Source organism: Vollenhovia emeryi, unplaced genomic scaffold (assembly GCF_000949405.1).
Source record: "Vollenhovia emeryi isolate VEMERY1.0 unplaced genomic scaffold, V.emery_V1.0 DF939122.1, whole genome shotgun sequence".
In the NCBI taxonomy this organism is placed as follows: Eukaryota; Metazoa; Arthropoda; class Insecta; order Hymenoptera; family Formicidae; genus Vollenhovia; species Vollenhovia emeryi.
In genome coordinates, this window is record NW_011967244.1 from 1,560,473 (window position 1) to 1,576,546 (window position 16,074).

The 16,074-nt window shown below is 46.7% G+C and overlaps 1 protein-coding gene across 1 annotated transcript; it reads right to left on the reverse strand.

Moving 5' to 3' along the window:
• Positions 1-3,173: 3,173 nt before the first annotated feature.
• On the reverse strand, positions 3,174-14,251 carry LOC105569895 (high-affinity choline transporter 1). Its single transcript, XM_012026703.1, has 7 exons — positions 13,842-14,251; positions 11,678-12,022; positions 10,076-10,446; positions 8,560-8,864; positions 6,961-7,240; positions 5,067-5,284; positions 3,174-3,899 (listed from the first exon to the last, which is right to left on the reverse strand). Exons 3-7 carry the CDS (start codon positions 10,347-10,349, stop codon positions 3,174-3,176), a joined length of 1,803 nt encoding a protein of 600 aa, XP_011882093.1. The 5' UTR covers positions 10,350-10,446; positions 11,678-12,022; positions 13,842-14,251.
• Between the last annotated feature and the right edge of the window lie 1,823 nt (positions 14,252-16,074).

A 16,074-nucleotide genomic window follows, 5' to 3' on the forward strand; every position in this document is an offset into this window, starting at 1 on the left:
ATATTGAAGAAAACGTATAGTACCCAGTAATCGCTAAATAATGCTGCAATATTTATAACACGTTCCTAAAATTCAAAATAAATATCCCAAGAATATTTCAAAACATTTCGAAATATTTACAGAATATCTAAGAATATTCAAATAAGCATGAAATGTTCCATTATTCCAGAAATGTTCTATTTTTTTCCATGGCCAGTGTTACTTTTAGAGGAATAATCCAATTTCAGCACGAAAAACTTCCAACAGTTGTAAAAAAAGGTTGGCTAAAAGCGACCAATGTTAACTCAACATAATTTAACAATGTTTTCTGAATGTTGAATTGCAACGTTTACAAAACATTACAATTCAGTGGACATTAGACGTTTTTGCAATATTTTTTCAACGTTGAATCGATATTTCGTAATATTGATGCAATATAACAATGTTGTAATGGAACGTTTCTGAGATGTTGATTCAACATTTGTGCGCTGTATGGGAGACATTATTTTTTTTATTAATCAAGTAATTAAATTTATCAATTAATTTAAAAACCTTCCGTACATGCGTAACGTTAGCTTCTAATTAACTTTTAGCGGTCGGAGTTCTTTAAACTTCGACAGTGTGCCGCGAGTTTTCACGAGACACTAATTGATACCATCTTTTCCTTTCACGCCAATATCCCGTCCTCCGCCGAGCGTGAAAACGTCCGATGTCTTTAAGTTTCTTAAAAGCGAAATAAATTTTCAATCCGCCGTACAGCCACTTACTTTTAACGGCCGGTATAACGAGATCGTCCTCGCACGTGAGCCGCGGAAGAACTTAAAATTCTACAACGAGCGGCCGCGCTGAATCATCCTCCGGTGCCACCCGGTTTCTAACACGTCTATACACGTGTTCCTTTTACATTAGCGCGTACAAATGAATGCGTGTTGCGTGCTCGTGTCCCGTGTGTTCCTGTACGACTGGGCGAAGCGAGGGAAGAGCGATCGATCGCAAGTACAAAAGCTTCGTTTTACCTCTTCTCCTAACACCGACACGGATACTCGACAGTACGACACACGTTAACTAATTATAGCGCCAACTAATTGCAGTGAGAGAGGCGAGGATGGCACACCGGATGGACGGGTTCTCTCTTCCAGCGCGCCCCCAAGGAGCGCCCGATCGATCGACATTTCTCGCCGAGGTACACCCCGAAATCAAGAAACATTCGGGGCGAAAAAGTGCCGGAGGGTATCGAAATACTTTATACGCCGTCGGAGAAAAGAAATCCATCTCCCGCGAAACGAAATGTCACTTGGGAAATTTGCATTATTCATTCGCCAATAAATATTAAGGCAATTGTCGATATTTTAATATTAAGCTGGCAATTCTTCCGACGTCCAGGTTGACGATAAATATTAATCGCGAGGTCCTTCGGAGGTCCACCTTTATCGCGCGTTTGCGCCAAATGCGGCTGCTTGATATTTATTTCGCGTTTTCGTGGAAAATCCGTTTTCACATTTATCCAACTTCTTTAGTTGGTGATTCTGCCAGTCGAGTAGAAATTTACGCTCGATGAGATGCGATTGCACTCGGCGCGAAACGCGAGATAAAAGTAATCGAGGGGTGCTTGGAACAAATCGCGCACGTCTCATCTCAAACCTGCCAACTCCGTTGCCAAATTGGTTGCCAAGCCAGAGTCCGACGCGAGTCCCCGCGACGATTAAACGTTAAACAAAGTTCAATTGTCCACGGTGACCGCGGCCGATTTTAACGATCGCTCCGTCGTTTCCGACACACGCGTAGAATCCGAGAGAGAAAGTACGCGATACGCCCACGACCTCGTACACAAACCCGTGTAAACACGTTGACCGCGCGATCTAATTAATTTCTAACGAGGAGAAGCCACGCGCGCCGATCGATCGAGCCCCAATGGGAACCCTCGCAATCCTCGCGATTTTCTCCAGTCAGGCAGATCGTTCGTGTCTCGAAACACTCTCAAGCGGTTCTTTGTTAAACTCTAAATATATATAATATCTTTTCTGTATATATTACTTTCATATATATATACTTATTTTATTTATATTTATATACCTCTCCAAAAAGAAAACAAGGAAATCACTAGGCCTAATTGGCGGTGCGGGGTAGGGACGCCCGGCCCGAGTACGTCCGAAGCTCCGATTTCCGGTTTGGATACGCTACGCTTATTCCCTTGCCGCTCGCGCGTACTTTCCACGTCACCCTGTTCCTCCTCCTGTTCCGGTCCCCCTTTTCCCCTCGTTTTCTCGTTTATTGCTTTGTCTGGTGACGGGAACACGAACGCGAGCGGACGCGGGCAGGTACAGATCGTTACACGGGCACCGGCGTGCAAACGTGAGGACACACGCGCATACACTCACGCAGAGAGACAAACACGCACACATGCACGCACACATGCACACACGCGCGCGCGCAACACTCATAGATACGCGGGTACGAAAGAAACTTCGTGTCGGACTTACCGCAGGCCACCGCATTGTTGGCTCATCTCGGAGCTCCGTGGTTGTAAGGCGGGTGGAGAAAGAAGGAGACGCGAACTGGAGAACGGGAACATCGTGGGTCCGGCTGGGAAAGCCGGGAAGCCGATTAACACTAGAACGACCCGCCGAGATGGACAATTTGTGCCGCTGACGATTCCGACCGTCTGCGATAATCATCGCGACAATTATCCTCGAAGGTCTCCTCGGAGGCGCATTAGATTAGAAGCGACGCTAGTTGAATACACACGATTACGCGCCTCGCGTTGGTAGACTAGATTCAAGGTGCAGAAATAACATGGGGGGGGCGACCGGACGTTCTAGTATTAATTCTCATCCAAGATTTCCCTGGGAATTATTCAATTGGTATCTTCGATAAAGAAAAAGGGGATTTCAATGCACATCTCGACGCGCAGCTGACCGAAATAAGGCCCCTCGAGACTTAAAACACTTGGAGCCATGTTCTATTGCATTTATCAGAAATTTATGCAGTTGAAAGTAAAGAGGAACACTGCAAAATTGAATTGAACGTTGAAAGGAGCAACGGCAACCAAATTCAAACGAAACGCCCGGCAAGGTTGAGGAGGAACGGAAGAAGGAAGGGTCACGAGGATGGGAGCGAGGAGAAGGAAATGAAAGGCAGAGACCCGCACCGCCGCACTTATTGTTGGTCACAGCATCCGATCACGGAACCAGGAATTAGAACGCGGTGCTGGATTGCGGCTGTCGGGACGCGCCGCCGGGCACGTGGGGCACCAGGTGACCCCCGGCGCCGCCGACCCCGCCGCCGCCGCCGACCACGCCGTCCGCTGTACCTCCGACCATCGTACATCCCGGCTCCATGTCGTAGTCCGGCTCGAGCGCAGGATTCACTCGGCCGTTCGATTCGTCCTTGCTGCCGTAGAGTCTGCCGACGCCCGCAGCTAGGACCGCCATCTGCTCGCCCTCGGCCGGGTCCGGGCCCACCCGCTCGACGTCCTCCGGGATGTTCACCACGCACCTGAAGACGTCGTAGCCCGGCGCGAGCCGCCCGGTGAGGAAGGCGAACTGCGTGCCGTACGACACGCCCACCAGGGTCACCAGCGACATCAGCATCGCCATCGTCCTAAACGGGAACATTTGCGTCGAGGTTGCCTCGTCGTAGCCCGGGTAGCGTATCAGCGCGGGCAGCCCCATCATCGGCTCGCCGCCGCTCATGCGCACCAGGAAGGCGATTATGTACGCCGACAGGCTGCCGTAGGTGTTGCAGTAGTCCTTGAAGTGCACCACCATCAGTAGCTGCGGGAACAGGATCACGTAGACCAGGTCCGAGCACATTGACCAGAGGCCGTAGATCGATGGTATCGTGAGGGCCATCACGGTGCTCAACACGCCGACCACACCGATCCCCGCCCGCATCACCCAGATGATCTCCATCTCCGACGCCTGGACAGAGATGAAGATCGCGCACCCACGTCTCAGTATCGAAGGTGGGAGTAATATTACGCGGAGTACTCGAATACTCGACAGGTACAGTGATGGACAGAATGGTTGTGACACTCTTTTTTAGTCAGTTTAGGAACGTGCATTTAGATTCAGAATCTTCTCCGAGGAATGTGTTATTTGGCGGCCATTCGGAAACCATCTTGAGCGTTTCCAATCTATTTCTCAAGTCTAAATTTTCCTCAGAGAAAATTCGAACGTAAACGTGAATCTAAATACGCGTTTCTAAACTCACTATAAAGAAAAGTGTCACGACCATTCTGTTCGTCACGCGTACTGTGCTATATGTTGAGCTCGTTACGAGAAATCGATACGCTAGTGCGTAAGAAAAGAAAAGAATGGCATACTTAATTAAGACGGTGCTGGCAGCGACGCAATACCTTCAAAATGCAATTTGTGCACAGTGATGGACAGAGTGGTTGCGACACTATTTTAATGAGTTTAGAAACAAACATTTAGATTCAGGTTTACATTTCAAAACATCCGAGGAAAATTTTACTCGAGAACTAGATCGGAAACGCTCAAAATAATTTCGAAATGGCCATCGAGTAAAATATTCTTCGGAGAAGATTTCCAGTCAGAAATGACTCGTTGATCGACCATTCTGTCCATCACTGTACACGCGCCCAGCGAGAATAGATATCGATTTGGCATCGTTTCGACATCGATCGACGAATTATTTCTCACTGAGTGTAGCTATATGATAGATGACATTCAATTATTATAAGCTACTTGCGGAAGGTCTTGCATAATCCTCCGTAAAAGGCAATCGCCACTCATAAGGCGACGTTAAACAACGAAAATAGTGTTAAACTAGAGAAGGTCGAATTGCGGCGCTCGTAAACTCGCGTTAATCGAAAGTTAACAAACGCGAAATAAGACCGGCGTAATTACGAACTAATTCTCGTCATGTTATTCATGACAACGCGGGGCAACTTTGCGAGAAGCTCGTTACGAAGTTTTGCTTTACACGCGTGAAAGATACGCATCGACACGTGCGGCACGTCGTGTCAAGTGGCCTCTCCGCGTGCGTGAACGCATGCGAGGGGTGGAACGAGGCGGAGGTCACAAAGGGAGGCGGGATCGCAAGCGGAAGACTCGGAGACTCACCCGCTGACGGAAGATCAATTTGTAAACGTTTCTAGCAAACATCGAACTAGCAGAGAGGATGCTGCTGTCCGCAGAAGACATCACCGCCGCCGATACCGCTCCCAGCCCGAAGAAGGAAACGAAGTCCGGTGTCAAATGCTGCAGGACTAGCGGCAGAATCATGCTGGTCTCCGTCTCCGTAAAAGGATATGGACCAGTGTACCCCGTCTCGTTCCAAGCTGCGACATAATTATTATTTTTTCTACACAGTTGATTACGCAATCCCTCCAAGGGAACCAAATTAAATTTTCATCCCCGCGCGCCTCCTCTCCGACTTGTCTTTGCTCTTTATTCGGTATCGCGCCACCTGCCTATTCCGTAATTCGACCCCCCGTCTCGCTATTTCCCTTTGCAATCCGCGTGCTCGGGATGTTTCCACCGTATGGAATGCCGTATCGTATTCTGTAGCCGTTCTGTATACGGCTAATATAGTCCGAATAATATACAATAGAGCACTCTAAAGGGCAAAAGAGATCCCATCTTCGTCCGTCGCTTCGATTTGTATCACTATATTCGTTTCACCTATCCACTTGTCTTTGTTCGACGTTGTGCTCGTAATAGCATAATTCAATTCTATATTCCCCCCCTCTCTTTCTCTCTCTCTCTTTCTCGCCCGCTCTTGTCTGCCCGTTCGGCAGATCCCTTTGGAGTTCTTCCGCAACATACCAGTGCAGGGCACCGAATTAGTTCCGGGGACGTAGTTCCGCACGTTCGCGTTACAGTCGTCGCATTCACGACCCTCGCCCTCGCAAAGGCAACACCACATGGCGGGGTCCCACGCTATTGTGCACGCACGCGAATATACCCAAGACACCCCTCGGCCGTCCGCGCCCTTCGCGTTCGCCACCGCGCCGCTTGTAAATACCAGCAGTGTACTCTCTTTGTCGCACCACCAAATGTCAAGTAGCCCCCGAATACGAGACAGAGTGTGGGACGGCGAGCAACCCGAGCTCTAATTCGGTCCTCCTCGAACGAGGAGCGCGGGGCGGCTCGCGAAGGGGGATCCCGTTACTACACCCCTCGGGCGAGACGGCGATTGTCTCGGGGTGGAGAGAATGAAGAGCGAGAAACGCCTCGTTTTATTATTAACGCACCCAAATTGGGCTCTTTCCCAACGCCAGCAAGGTCCCCGGGATATCTTTCTTCAGGAAAATGAGAGGGCACCGAATTGACGTTCGCGCGAATACTACTTAAATATTCGTTCGCCAAATTTCTCCTACTTGGACAAAATATTAGTAGGGTAAACAGTGACGTGAGAACTCTGAGGAAAAAAAGACAGTCAGCAACCCGTTTTGGGGCACACAATTAGTAATCGAATTATTTGGATGGTTCCTAACTCTAATCTCTTACGAATTTTACCTCGCGTAACTAAAAATCGCAATTAGCTATTCTATTTATATCCAAGATTTTTAAATAATATTAATCAATCCTCTCAATTAGTTCTGTCGATATATTCAGTAACGCAAAGATAATTTTCACTTAAGAGGCACTAACCGAAATGTTACGTTGCTTAACTACAAAAAAGACGGTCAAAATTTTTCCCATAGTAAAGTTACGAAGAATCCAAATAATTCGATTAGTAAATTGTGGGCCTCAAAATGGGTTGCTGTCTTTTTTTTCCCCAAAGAAGTCTCTTTGAATGAAAGACGCGAAAGAATGTCTATGGTAAAATTTAAGTATTTTCAGGAGCAAGGTAACGCGCGCGGTGAGAATATTTTCCGTAAAATTTTCTGGCGCGACGGACCGGTTTGCCGCTCCAATTAACACATTGCGGATCGTATGGCATCAACGTTGATTCGCGTCTCCGGTCCGCAGTGTGTTTGATTAATCGATAATTAAATGCGTTGGTACTCACGCGTTGCTTTGGCGATCGCTCCAATCAAGACGGGGGGAATGGCCATGAGGATGCAACCCACAGCGGCAACGTAACTCAATATTTGAGCCCTCCCCGCGGTTTTCGAGGAGAGAACGCGTTGGAAGTACACTTGCCAAGGTATACCGCCGAATATCAAAAGTAAACCGTAATCCAAATAATACCAATACTCTTCGGGGCTCACTTTGCCGATCCAATCAACGTCCATGGAACTAAGAGATTGTACCTTCGGATTGGCCCAAGCAAACGGGATGCACATCCACTGTTGACAGAAAATGGTTTCGCTTTATTTTAATGAGATAAAAAATTATTAGCTAATTTTTCAACGAGAGGCAGGCGAGAATTTACCAATGGAATATCGACTCTCGAATAAAGGCTCTAACGTGAAATGACAATTCAAAGGAATAAAGGATATGAGAGCCAAGACAAGGATGTTAGTGTCTAAATGATTTAAACTTTTATAAATACAAGGCTCGCTTTAATCAGTAACTGATTGATACAAGCAATTCAAATATCTCTTCCGGGTAGAGGATCCGTTTCGCTACTGTGATTATTTCTGAAAGGCCCGATTTATCGCGATTAATTACAGTTAATGGACGGCGGCCTCGTCGCGGAGGGACGAGTTTGCATTCAGAACGTTGTCCGAAAGGGAAGGTTCCGTAGGGCTCAAAATAAAAGCATCGCAAATGTAATACCACAGTTCCAGCTAATTAATAAAGAGCAAACGCACAGCACAACTAACTGAAATATATTCTGATAAATTAAATGAAGATAATAATAAAAAATACATATATACTGGATAATAATAAAATATACTGGAAGCAAACCGCCAGAATTGTATACTTGTGATATTCAAAAATTCGTGTCGTACGAATTTATCGGGGCGAGATTATCCATTTCCTCTTCAAAGAGGCTTTAACGCTGATCGAACAAATTAATCTGCTAAAAGGAGTGTCTGAAAAGATAAGATCTTTGCGATTTGTGAAGCTTTAAAGTTCGCCGTTGTAACGGAAGCCTCCCCGGAGCGGAGCGGAGTCGCGCAGAAATAATAGCTCGATAACGTTCTTTCGGGAAGTGGGTCACCACCTATACGTCACCGAGTATAAATTTGGTAATACAAACGCTCGCAGTAGCGGGGCCACGATATCGATTAAGTCCGGAGCTTATATCGTATCGAAGATACGTCCGGACGTTTGCACGGGTCAAGTAGACTATGACATTTATCGAAAGTTTGCTCTACTCGAGGTACAACAAAAAATGCGCAATTAAATTTTAGGAGTGCACCGCAATGACATTTTTTATTTTATTTTAACCTCGAGTTGCTTCTGTCGCATTTTATTCCAAATCAATTTCATTTTAATTGTAGATTATTGATTAAGCTGTCCCCCCCCCCCCTCGCAAAAGTACTTCCAGATATACCACCAAATATACGTCCAAGTATAATTAGTTGTTCGAGCAATCATGTCAAACTTAACTCGTTGCGGTACTTGCAATCACTACGTTATTTGCTCGCACTAAATAAATAATTCTGCCCGATTGCAAGTTTCCGATACGTCTCGACAACTGCGGTCGATCACTCACCAGACCGATGAATATGCAGAAGAGCTGAATGACGTCGGTATAAGCGACGGAGTAGAGACCGCCGAAGAGGGTGTAGAAAACCGCGATGCAGGCGCTCAGGATGACGGAAGTGCCCTGGTCCATGTCGATGATGACCGCCAGCGTGGCGCCGAGGGCCGCGAGGATACCCGCCGCCCAGAAGACCTCGCCGCACAGAGCAGGCAGAAAGAGAAGGCCGCCCATACGCTCCCCGAACGCGTCTTGAAGCGGATCCAGCATCGTGACGTACCCCTGCTGTCGCATTTTGTTCGCGAAGAAAATACCACCTGCCACAGACACGTCGAGATCGTTAGGGATACCCTCTCAGGAAGGATTTCTGGTAGAGAACCTTTTCCTGACTTATCTAAACTTATCACAGCCTCATATAGTGAAAAAAATTAAAGGGTGTTAAGATTAACAATCAGTAATTCCTATTCTCCTATCTCGAATTAACCCTTTGAAGCATACATTTTTCTATTGAACCATTTTTTGTGAAACTTTGTATACAAGGGCTTTTGCGGTCGCTGATTACGAATCCGTTATCAGATTTTTATAATTCAAAATTCGGAAATCTTTTCTGTGAGTGCAATCGTGCCACATTTTTCTCATTGACGTGTCTCATCATCGCCACTGAAAGCTAAAGTAGCTTCATCAGGCATTAGAGTGGCTTGGAATGTGAGCGGTGAATCGAAGTGAGTTGTTTGCATCGCGATATAATTTTATAATCTACGACAGACATTTGTTTGAAAAGATATATCGAGTTCGATCTCTTTTCGCGCCTCACTGAAGAAATTTCTTAATTTCTAAGATGATTCCAGATACAGGGATGGAAAATAACTTAACAAATCTGCGAAGCGGTCGAGATTTCAAAGGAATAAATCCCTATCAATTTTTTCTTAATGCCACTAAAGACGATCATTCATAGACATGGACATAGCAAAGCTAGGCTTTCAATGGATTTATAGTCGCACTTATTCTTTGCCGAGGTCGTTTGGCCGCGCGCGAGACATTGGTGGAAAAGTTATCGCCTTTATATGCGAGAGTGCCGATAGCGAAAACTCCGTCGGCTGTCTGTTATATTACAGGAATTCTATTGTCGGCTGCCGTAACTTCTTCGGGCGTTTCAGTTGTGTAAAGAAAGACACGCCATCGATCGCCAATCTTTCGATTGTTCTATCGTCGATCTTTGCAATTGCGAACTTTTACTGTCCACCCGACTGATTAAGGGGAGCTTGCAATGTTAAAAAAAAAGTTTTCTACATCTTCGTCATCCTTTCAACATCATTATTATCAGCGTCAGTGTTTTCTTGACCATACCTGGCATCTTTAATAATACAGAAAATTTTATCGCGAAAGATACTACCTCAGCCAGGGTTTGAACCTGGACCCCCCTACACAGGAGCGAACAGTATTGCAAATAGATGATGGCGTATACGAAGAGCTTAAAAATCGACACGGCGACGAGGACGAGAGAAACGGAAAGATAATTCGGACTTACCGAAAACGAGGCTGAGGGCGTATCCGAAGGGTGCCTGGCACCAGACCAGGCCCCTGGTGTAGATTGCCTCGGCGGTGCCGTTGATGTAACCACCGCCGACCCAGGTCGCCGTCATCGTGAATATCCCGACGAAGAGGCCGATCGAGCGGCCGGCCAGCATCACCTCCTCCTCGGAGTCGTTGCCCGCCTCCTTTTTCCTGGCCGCCCATATCCCCACGCCCAGGATCAGCAGGTAGAAGAGAACGATGGAGACCACCCCGGCGACGTTGATCATTTTTGGGGAATAGGGGTCTACCGGCGCGAGCTCGAGCTGACGGAGACGTAGGTCCGAGAAGTTCGGCGGTTGACCCGCTTTGGGATCGTCTGGATATCTGAATTCAATTCTTTCTTTTAGACACCAGTTTTTAGACCTTCCAGAAACTTTCCCGCAAAGGCGGGATTCGAGAGAGATTGAGTAGTGCGACCGTGTAAAAAGTCCATTCTTAAATGAAGTTGAAAATTTATCGATTTGTTTATTGACAAATAAATGTACAACGTTTTTTTAAGAATTGACTTTTTAAGTGATCACGCTACTGTTCTCATAAGACGATACATATTTCAGTGACGAGCTGATGGCGAGAGAAAAGCCGGATACGGACGCTCTTCGTTTATTCATTGCGGTCGTACTAACGGATGCAAAACTTTTTCGGTGCAGGTTTTACAAAGAACTTATCAGTTTCGCGTAGAGTGTATTAAAGTCTTCCGCGTGATTAACACCGTGGCCGTCACGCTCGCGCCCAACAAGTGCAGCTAAGCGCAAATATTATGTTTCTACCCGAGGGGTATTTAAATCGCTCAACCGAGTTCACCCTCTAATCCTGTTAGGCGCGGTCTACCCGAGGCGCCGCTCAATCCGGCTTCAAAAAGGATGTAGCTTCGATCAAATACAAATACGCACTTTACTCGGTGCACAATAGGAAGAAAAAAATGCGATTCTTCCTCCGCGAAAGAAAAGAATTAGTTAATTTGAAATTTATTAGACTACCCACGTAAGCGAGGAGGTACTAGAATATATAATGTACGTTCTAAAGAGCAAGACAGGCTTGAAGTTACGATTTCTTGAACTGACTGAAGCTCGAGGTTAAAGAAACGATAGCATGTTTCTGATAAATAATAAAAATTTACATCGCGAGTGGTATTGTAGCATCAGACGAAGAGAATGCCTTAAAGTCAAAAGAAGAGGAAAGGAAAAGACTTGGGAACGCGTGTCAGATGGTGCTTATTTTTGCGGAATCTTCTACATAAAAAGCGCACGGTTGCCCAGAATTCGTCTCGCGGGTGCACAGGATTCTGTTATCTTCTTCTTTGTTTTCGACTCGAGCGAAAATAAGGGATAAAAATTACAGTGTCGTCGAAACTGCGGAAATCGCGGGGAAATTATTGGGCTACTTGGAGCGTTCCAGCGTATAATTTTCTTCTTGTTTAACATTCGATGAACACAAGGCTAAAATGACACGCTGGAGCACTCGGGTGACGATACCGAACGCAGCCCTAATCGACGAGTGTGCGCGGATAGGTCGGGTCCCCTCTTTTCGCGTGCCCCCGCACACGGGGGTGGTTTACCTTTGAAATCCCCGCGAGGTACAATCACGCAACAGCGGGGGGCAGCCTCACACGGGCACCGGCGGCATTTCCTGATGACGGTGCTTCCAGACGGCCGACGACGACGCTGGGTTGGGGTTTGGGGGGCAGCAGTCGCCCCACCGGAGCGAGGTCTTTTGGGAGGGGCTATTCCTTGTCCTAAACGCGAGGCCGCCCATGGGCGCTGATGGCCATCGATTTTCACCCAACTCACCGAGCCCGCTGCTTCCCTGCCTGCCTGGTTTCTTCGCTTCCACCCTCCGCCCTCGTCTTCTTCCTGCGCCCGCGGCACCGGGACCGATCGCGGGGATCAGCACGGTTCTTTACCTGGAAGACGAGACTGTCGTGTCCAGAGATGCTTGACGCGGAAAACTGCGCGGGAGAGTCACCGAGGAGAGTACTTGAGTCGGAGAAGGTGTCGGATTTTAATTATACTTAGGACCAAAGTTTTCAGTAAGATCGGTTAAAATCGACCGAGAGGATGGTCAGCACCGTTGAGTACTTGCCGATCATCCGTGAGAAGTTTGTGCTCTTACAGATTTATCGTCCATTAATAAACAGGTAAACTGTGAAATAATATTAACCTTTCTATAATATATGGGTATAAGTTCTTGTCGCGACAACTTTCGCAACATTTAAAATAGGAAACGGCGTCTTTTTTTAAATAGCCGCCGACATCGATAATTCCTGTAACGTGCGTAACGAGAGTTCGCAAGACTGTTTTCGATAAATTCCTTTTTTTTTTTAGATAATCTTTAGACCAACCTTCGAATCGATGATGTTCAAATGAAACTTTCCGTCGTGAGCTTTTCGTCACTTTAACTTTATTCCTCGTGCATCCTTCGGGCATTTTAGATTTTAATCTCTCTAGAAACCTATCCTAGTTTTAGAAATAGGTGTATAGTCAAATGAGCAAAATTTACCGACGCTGATCAATCCTCGAACATTCGCGATTTGTTCCAAATTTAGTTTCCGTCGACGTCGACATTATTGCAAAAGAAAGTTTTTCCGCAAGATAAAGATTCCACAAATAAGATTGTCATAGTTCCATAAGAGCTACTCTATTATATCGAACCGCGAATGCAACTCTGATTGGTCATGGATCTCTATGAATTATTTTAGCGCGGTTATACTCTTAACTGGCAATAATTCAGTACCAATTATAATAATTTGATACCGATTATACGTAGAGAAAAACAGAAATGTTTCACGTATCTGTTATTGAAGTTGTAATATAGTGCAATATAAATTAGATAAAACATGAATGGTACACGGGGAGAGCGTTTCCTTTTAAAGTTTACTATGAAAATCATGTAGTCGTGAGATAACGTGGCATTTTGAAGAACTTTACGAGCGCTTCTTGAAATTTTACCATACATTCTACTAGTAAAATGTATACTAAAGTTACGAGTAAAATCCCACACAGCGCGCTAAAAGACATCTTTAAGTCGTGTTTAAAGACCTCTGTCCACGATGCCAGAACTTGGTCCAAGTTCTAGTTTCGAAAAATGTGTAGCCAATCAACTTACAGCTTTCATGAAATAGAAACTAGAACTTGGACCAAGTTCTAGCATCGTAGACACAGGCCTTAAGACATACATATCTAAAAGACGATTTAGAGATGTCTTTAGGCATAGAGAAAAGTCCCCTATTGCGAGATAGGCTTCTAATGAGATGGCAGGTTTTCAACATCCAAATTCGATCACAATCTTCTCTCGCGACGATTACGTAATCTAACGATGAATTTTCCACTAAACAGAGAGACCTCACTCCAAGGACAATAAAGTCATGGCGGAACCAACAGACGATGCCTATTAATTTAGTAGAAAGACCCGCTGTCTTATATTAGGAGCCGGCCTCGTGATAGGGGACTTTCCTCTATGTATTGTTTGGGATGTGTGGTAAAATTTCTAAGAGCTCTCATATAATTCTTGGAAACGCCACGCTGTCCCACGATTACATGATTTTTCAGGGTAAATTTCAAGAAACAATTCTCCTCGCGTGCGGAAAAGAGGGGGGTTTCATCGCTGACACTTTCCGACCAACCCTGCTTCTCGAAATAAAAACTTTCTTCCGAGAAGACAGGATCGCTGTTCTCTTTTCTGAAACTCGCTTATATACTATTACATACATCAAAGTTACTTACCGGCACTTCCCTCGCGTCGCCACTGAACAGATCTCCCGATCCCGAACCCGAGGAAACCCAAAGCGGCCGCGACTACCTCATTGTGGCGAACCGGCGCGAGCGATCGGCGGCCGTGGGTATCACCGGCCGAACCGAAGGGAAACCGGCGACGGGGGTGCAGGGTACCGTGTCAGCCTCACGTGACGGGGGGGCGCAGTTACCGGTCCCGGAGGGAGCGAGCGAGACGGCGCGCGGAACGAGACGGGGGTCGCACGGATCGGCGCGTCGTCGTTTTCGTGATCGTCGTCGTCGGTTGTCGTCGTCGTCACCGTCACCGTCGTCGTCCTCGTCGTCCTCGTCGTCGTCGTTGTTGCCGGAACGACGCTGCCGGTACGTGCCGTCGTCGTCCCGTACAGTCGCGGGGGCCACCTCGTACTGAGGCGGTCGGCCGTCTGCCGCCGCGCGAGGACCGACGACGACGACGGAGGGAGGGCACTCGGCGTGATATTGATTCGACCCCCGTGACGTCACGCAGCGTCGCGCGGGGGGTGCGCAGCGCTCCGTGTCGCCCCACCATCCCCCGAGAGAACCACCCCGCGCGCGCCCCCGCACGCCCTACATCCCTCGCCGTCTCTCGTACCCCCTTCACGCCCCCTTGTCCCGTTGTTCCGCGAACCCGACGCCCCCGCCGGGGGCGAAGCGGGGGGCGTGGACTCCCGGCTTTGGCTGGTCGCGGCCGAGTCTGCGCCCCCCGACTGCGTCGCGACGGAGATCGCGTCTCCTCCCCCCCTCCCCCTCCCCCTCCCCCTCCCCCGCTCCGCCGCTCTCCTCTCGCCATTCTCGCACGGCGAACGGATGAGCGGAAATTCGGAGGAGGAGAGCCGGGAGACGTGAGCGAGTTGAGGCCGTTCAGGAGATGAAGAGCCGGGCGCTGTATGACTTGGGGGGTGCGTTATTTCCTGGCGAACGTCGCGTGCGTAGGTCGATCCGCTTCCTCGCGAGGGAACGAGCGGTATGCGCCGTCCAATCGACGGTCTCACGACGTACGAAATGCCACGGAATTATTTGACACGGCCACAAGAGTGTCGAGAGAAGAAGATAAAAGTTTATCATTGGAGTTTACTTGATGCTGGGAATTAAAGGCTACAGTTAGAGCTCTCGGATTAAACTTGTTTGCCAGAAACTCTAATGACGCTTTATTTTAACGAAGTTAAGATATAAATGTCGGACACTCTCTATACCTCAGTGCTATAATATTAGAAGTAACATTGATCTATTTTTGCAGCGAGCGCAAGTAACTTAATTAGTCTTCGAAGGCTAATTAAGTTATTTGCGCTTGCTTCTACATTAGAGATTTAACGATGTCTTGCTGCTGAAAATCGAGAATCGTATATGATTCATTACTGTATCGCGAAGGTATATAATCTACAGCAAAGTTGCTCGCACAGCAATCGATTCTTTTATAAATAATTAAATAATGAAAAATATTATTTCTTATAACAATATATATTTATATATGTCTTTATTTCGTTTTACTTAACTGCATTTTGTTCGCAACTTACTAGATAGTAACTTACTTAGATAGTACTGTTTAGTAATTCATTTTTTTTTTATAGTTTTGTCTCACAATCAGTTGAACACATTGAAATAAAATAACACGACGATGAAAATATAAATTACCAACCACGCTTATAAATAAATTGATGTTTAGCAAAACAGAAAATTAGTGTACCGAGAGCCAAAGAAAAGTTTATTTTTTAAAAACTTTAAATTATTCAGAAAAAATGTGAAACGATGTAAAAACTGGCTGTAATGTTTTTCGCAATAAATTTTCTGTGTTAAAAAAACACATCGCCAGTCATGGTCGATCAATTGCTTAATCGTGGCTATTTATCTTGATTCTTGATAGTACCTTGATACTTTGTGGAGCTTTTCTCAAGGTGACTTTCAACAGGTCCTCGACGGTGATGTTAGGCCTGTTGAACAATGGCGTGGAGCACTTTCTTGTGGGTGTTCTAATCTTTTTACTTTTGCTGCTGTTGGGAGTCGTTTGTAACGATAACATTGGAGATGGCAAGGGAACTGATGGAAGGAGCGGAGGAGGCGGTGGTGGTATCGTCGATGCTGATTCCGAGATGTGTGCTTTAGGTGGAAATAAAAGAGGAAATGGTGGCAGTGGTGGTGGTGGTGGTAGTGGCGGTGGAGGCGGAGGTCATGGAAATTCCAAAGAGGGTAGCGGAGGAGGAGGTGGAGG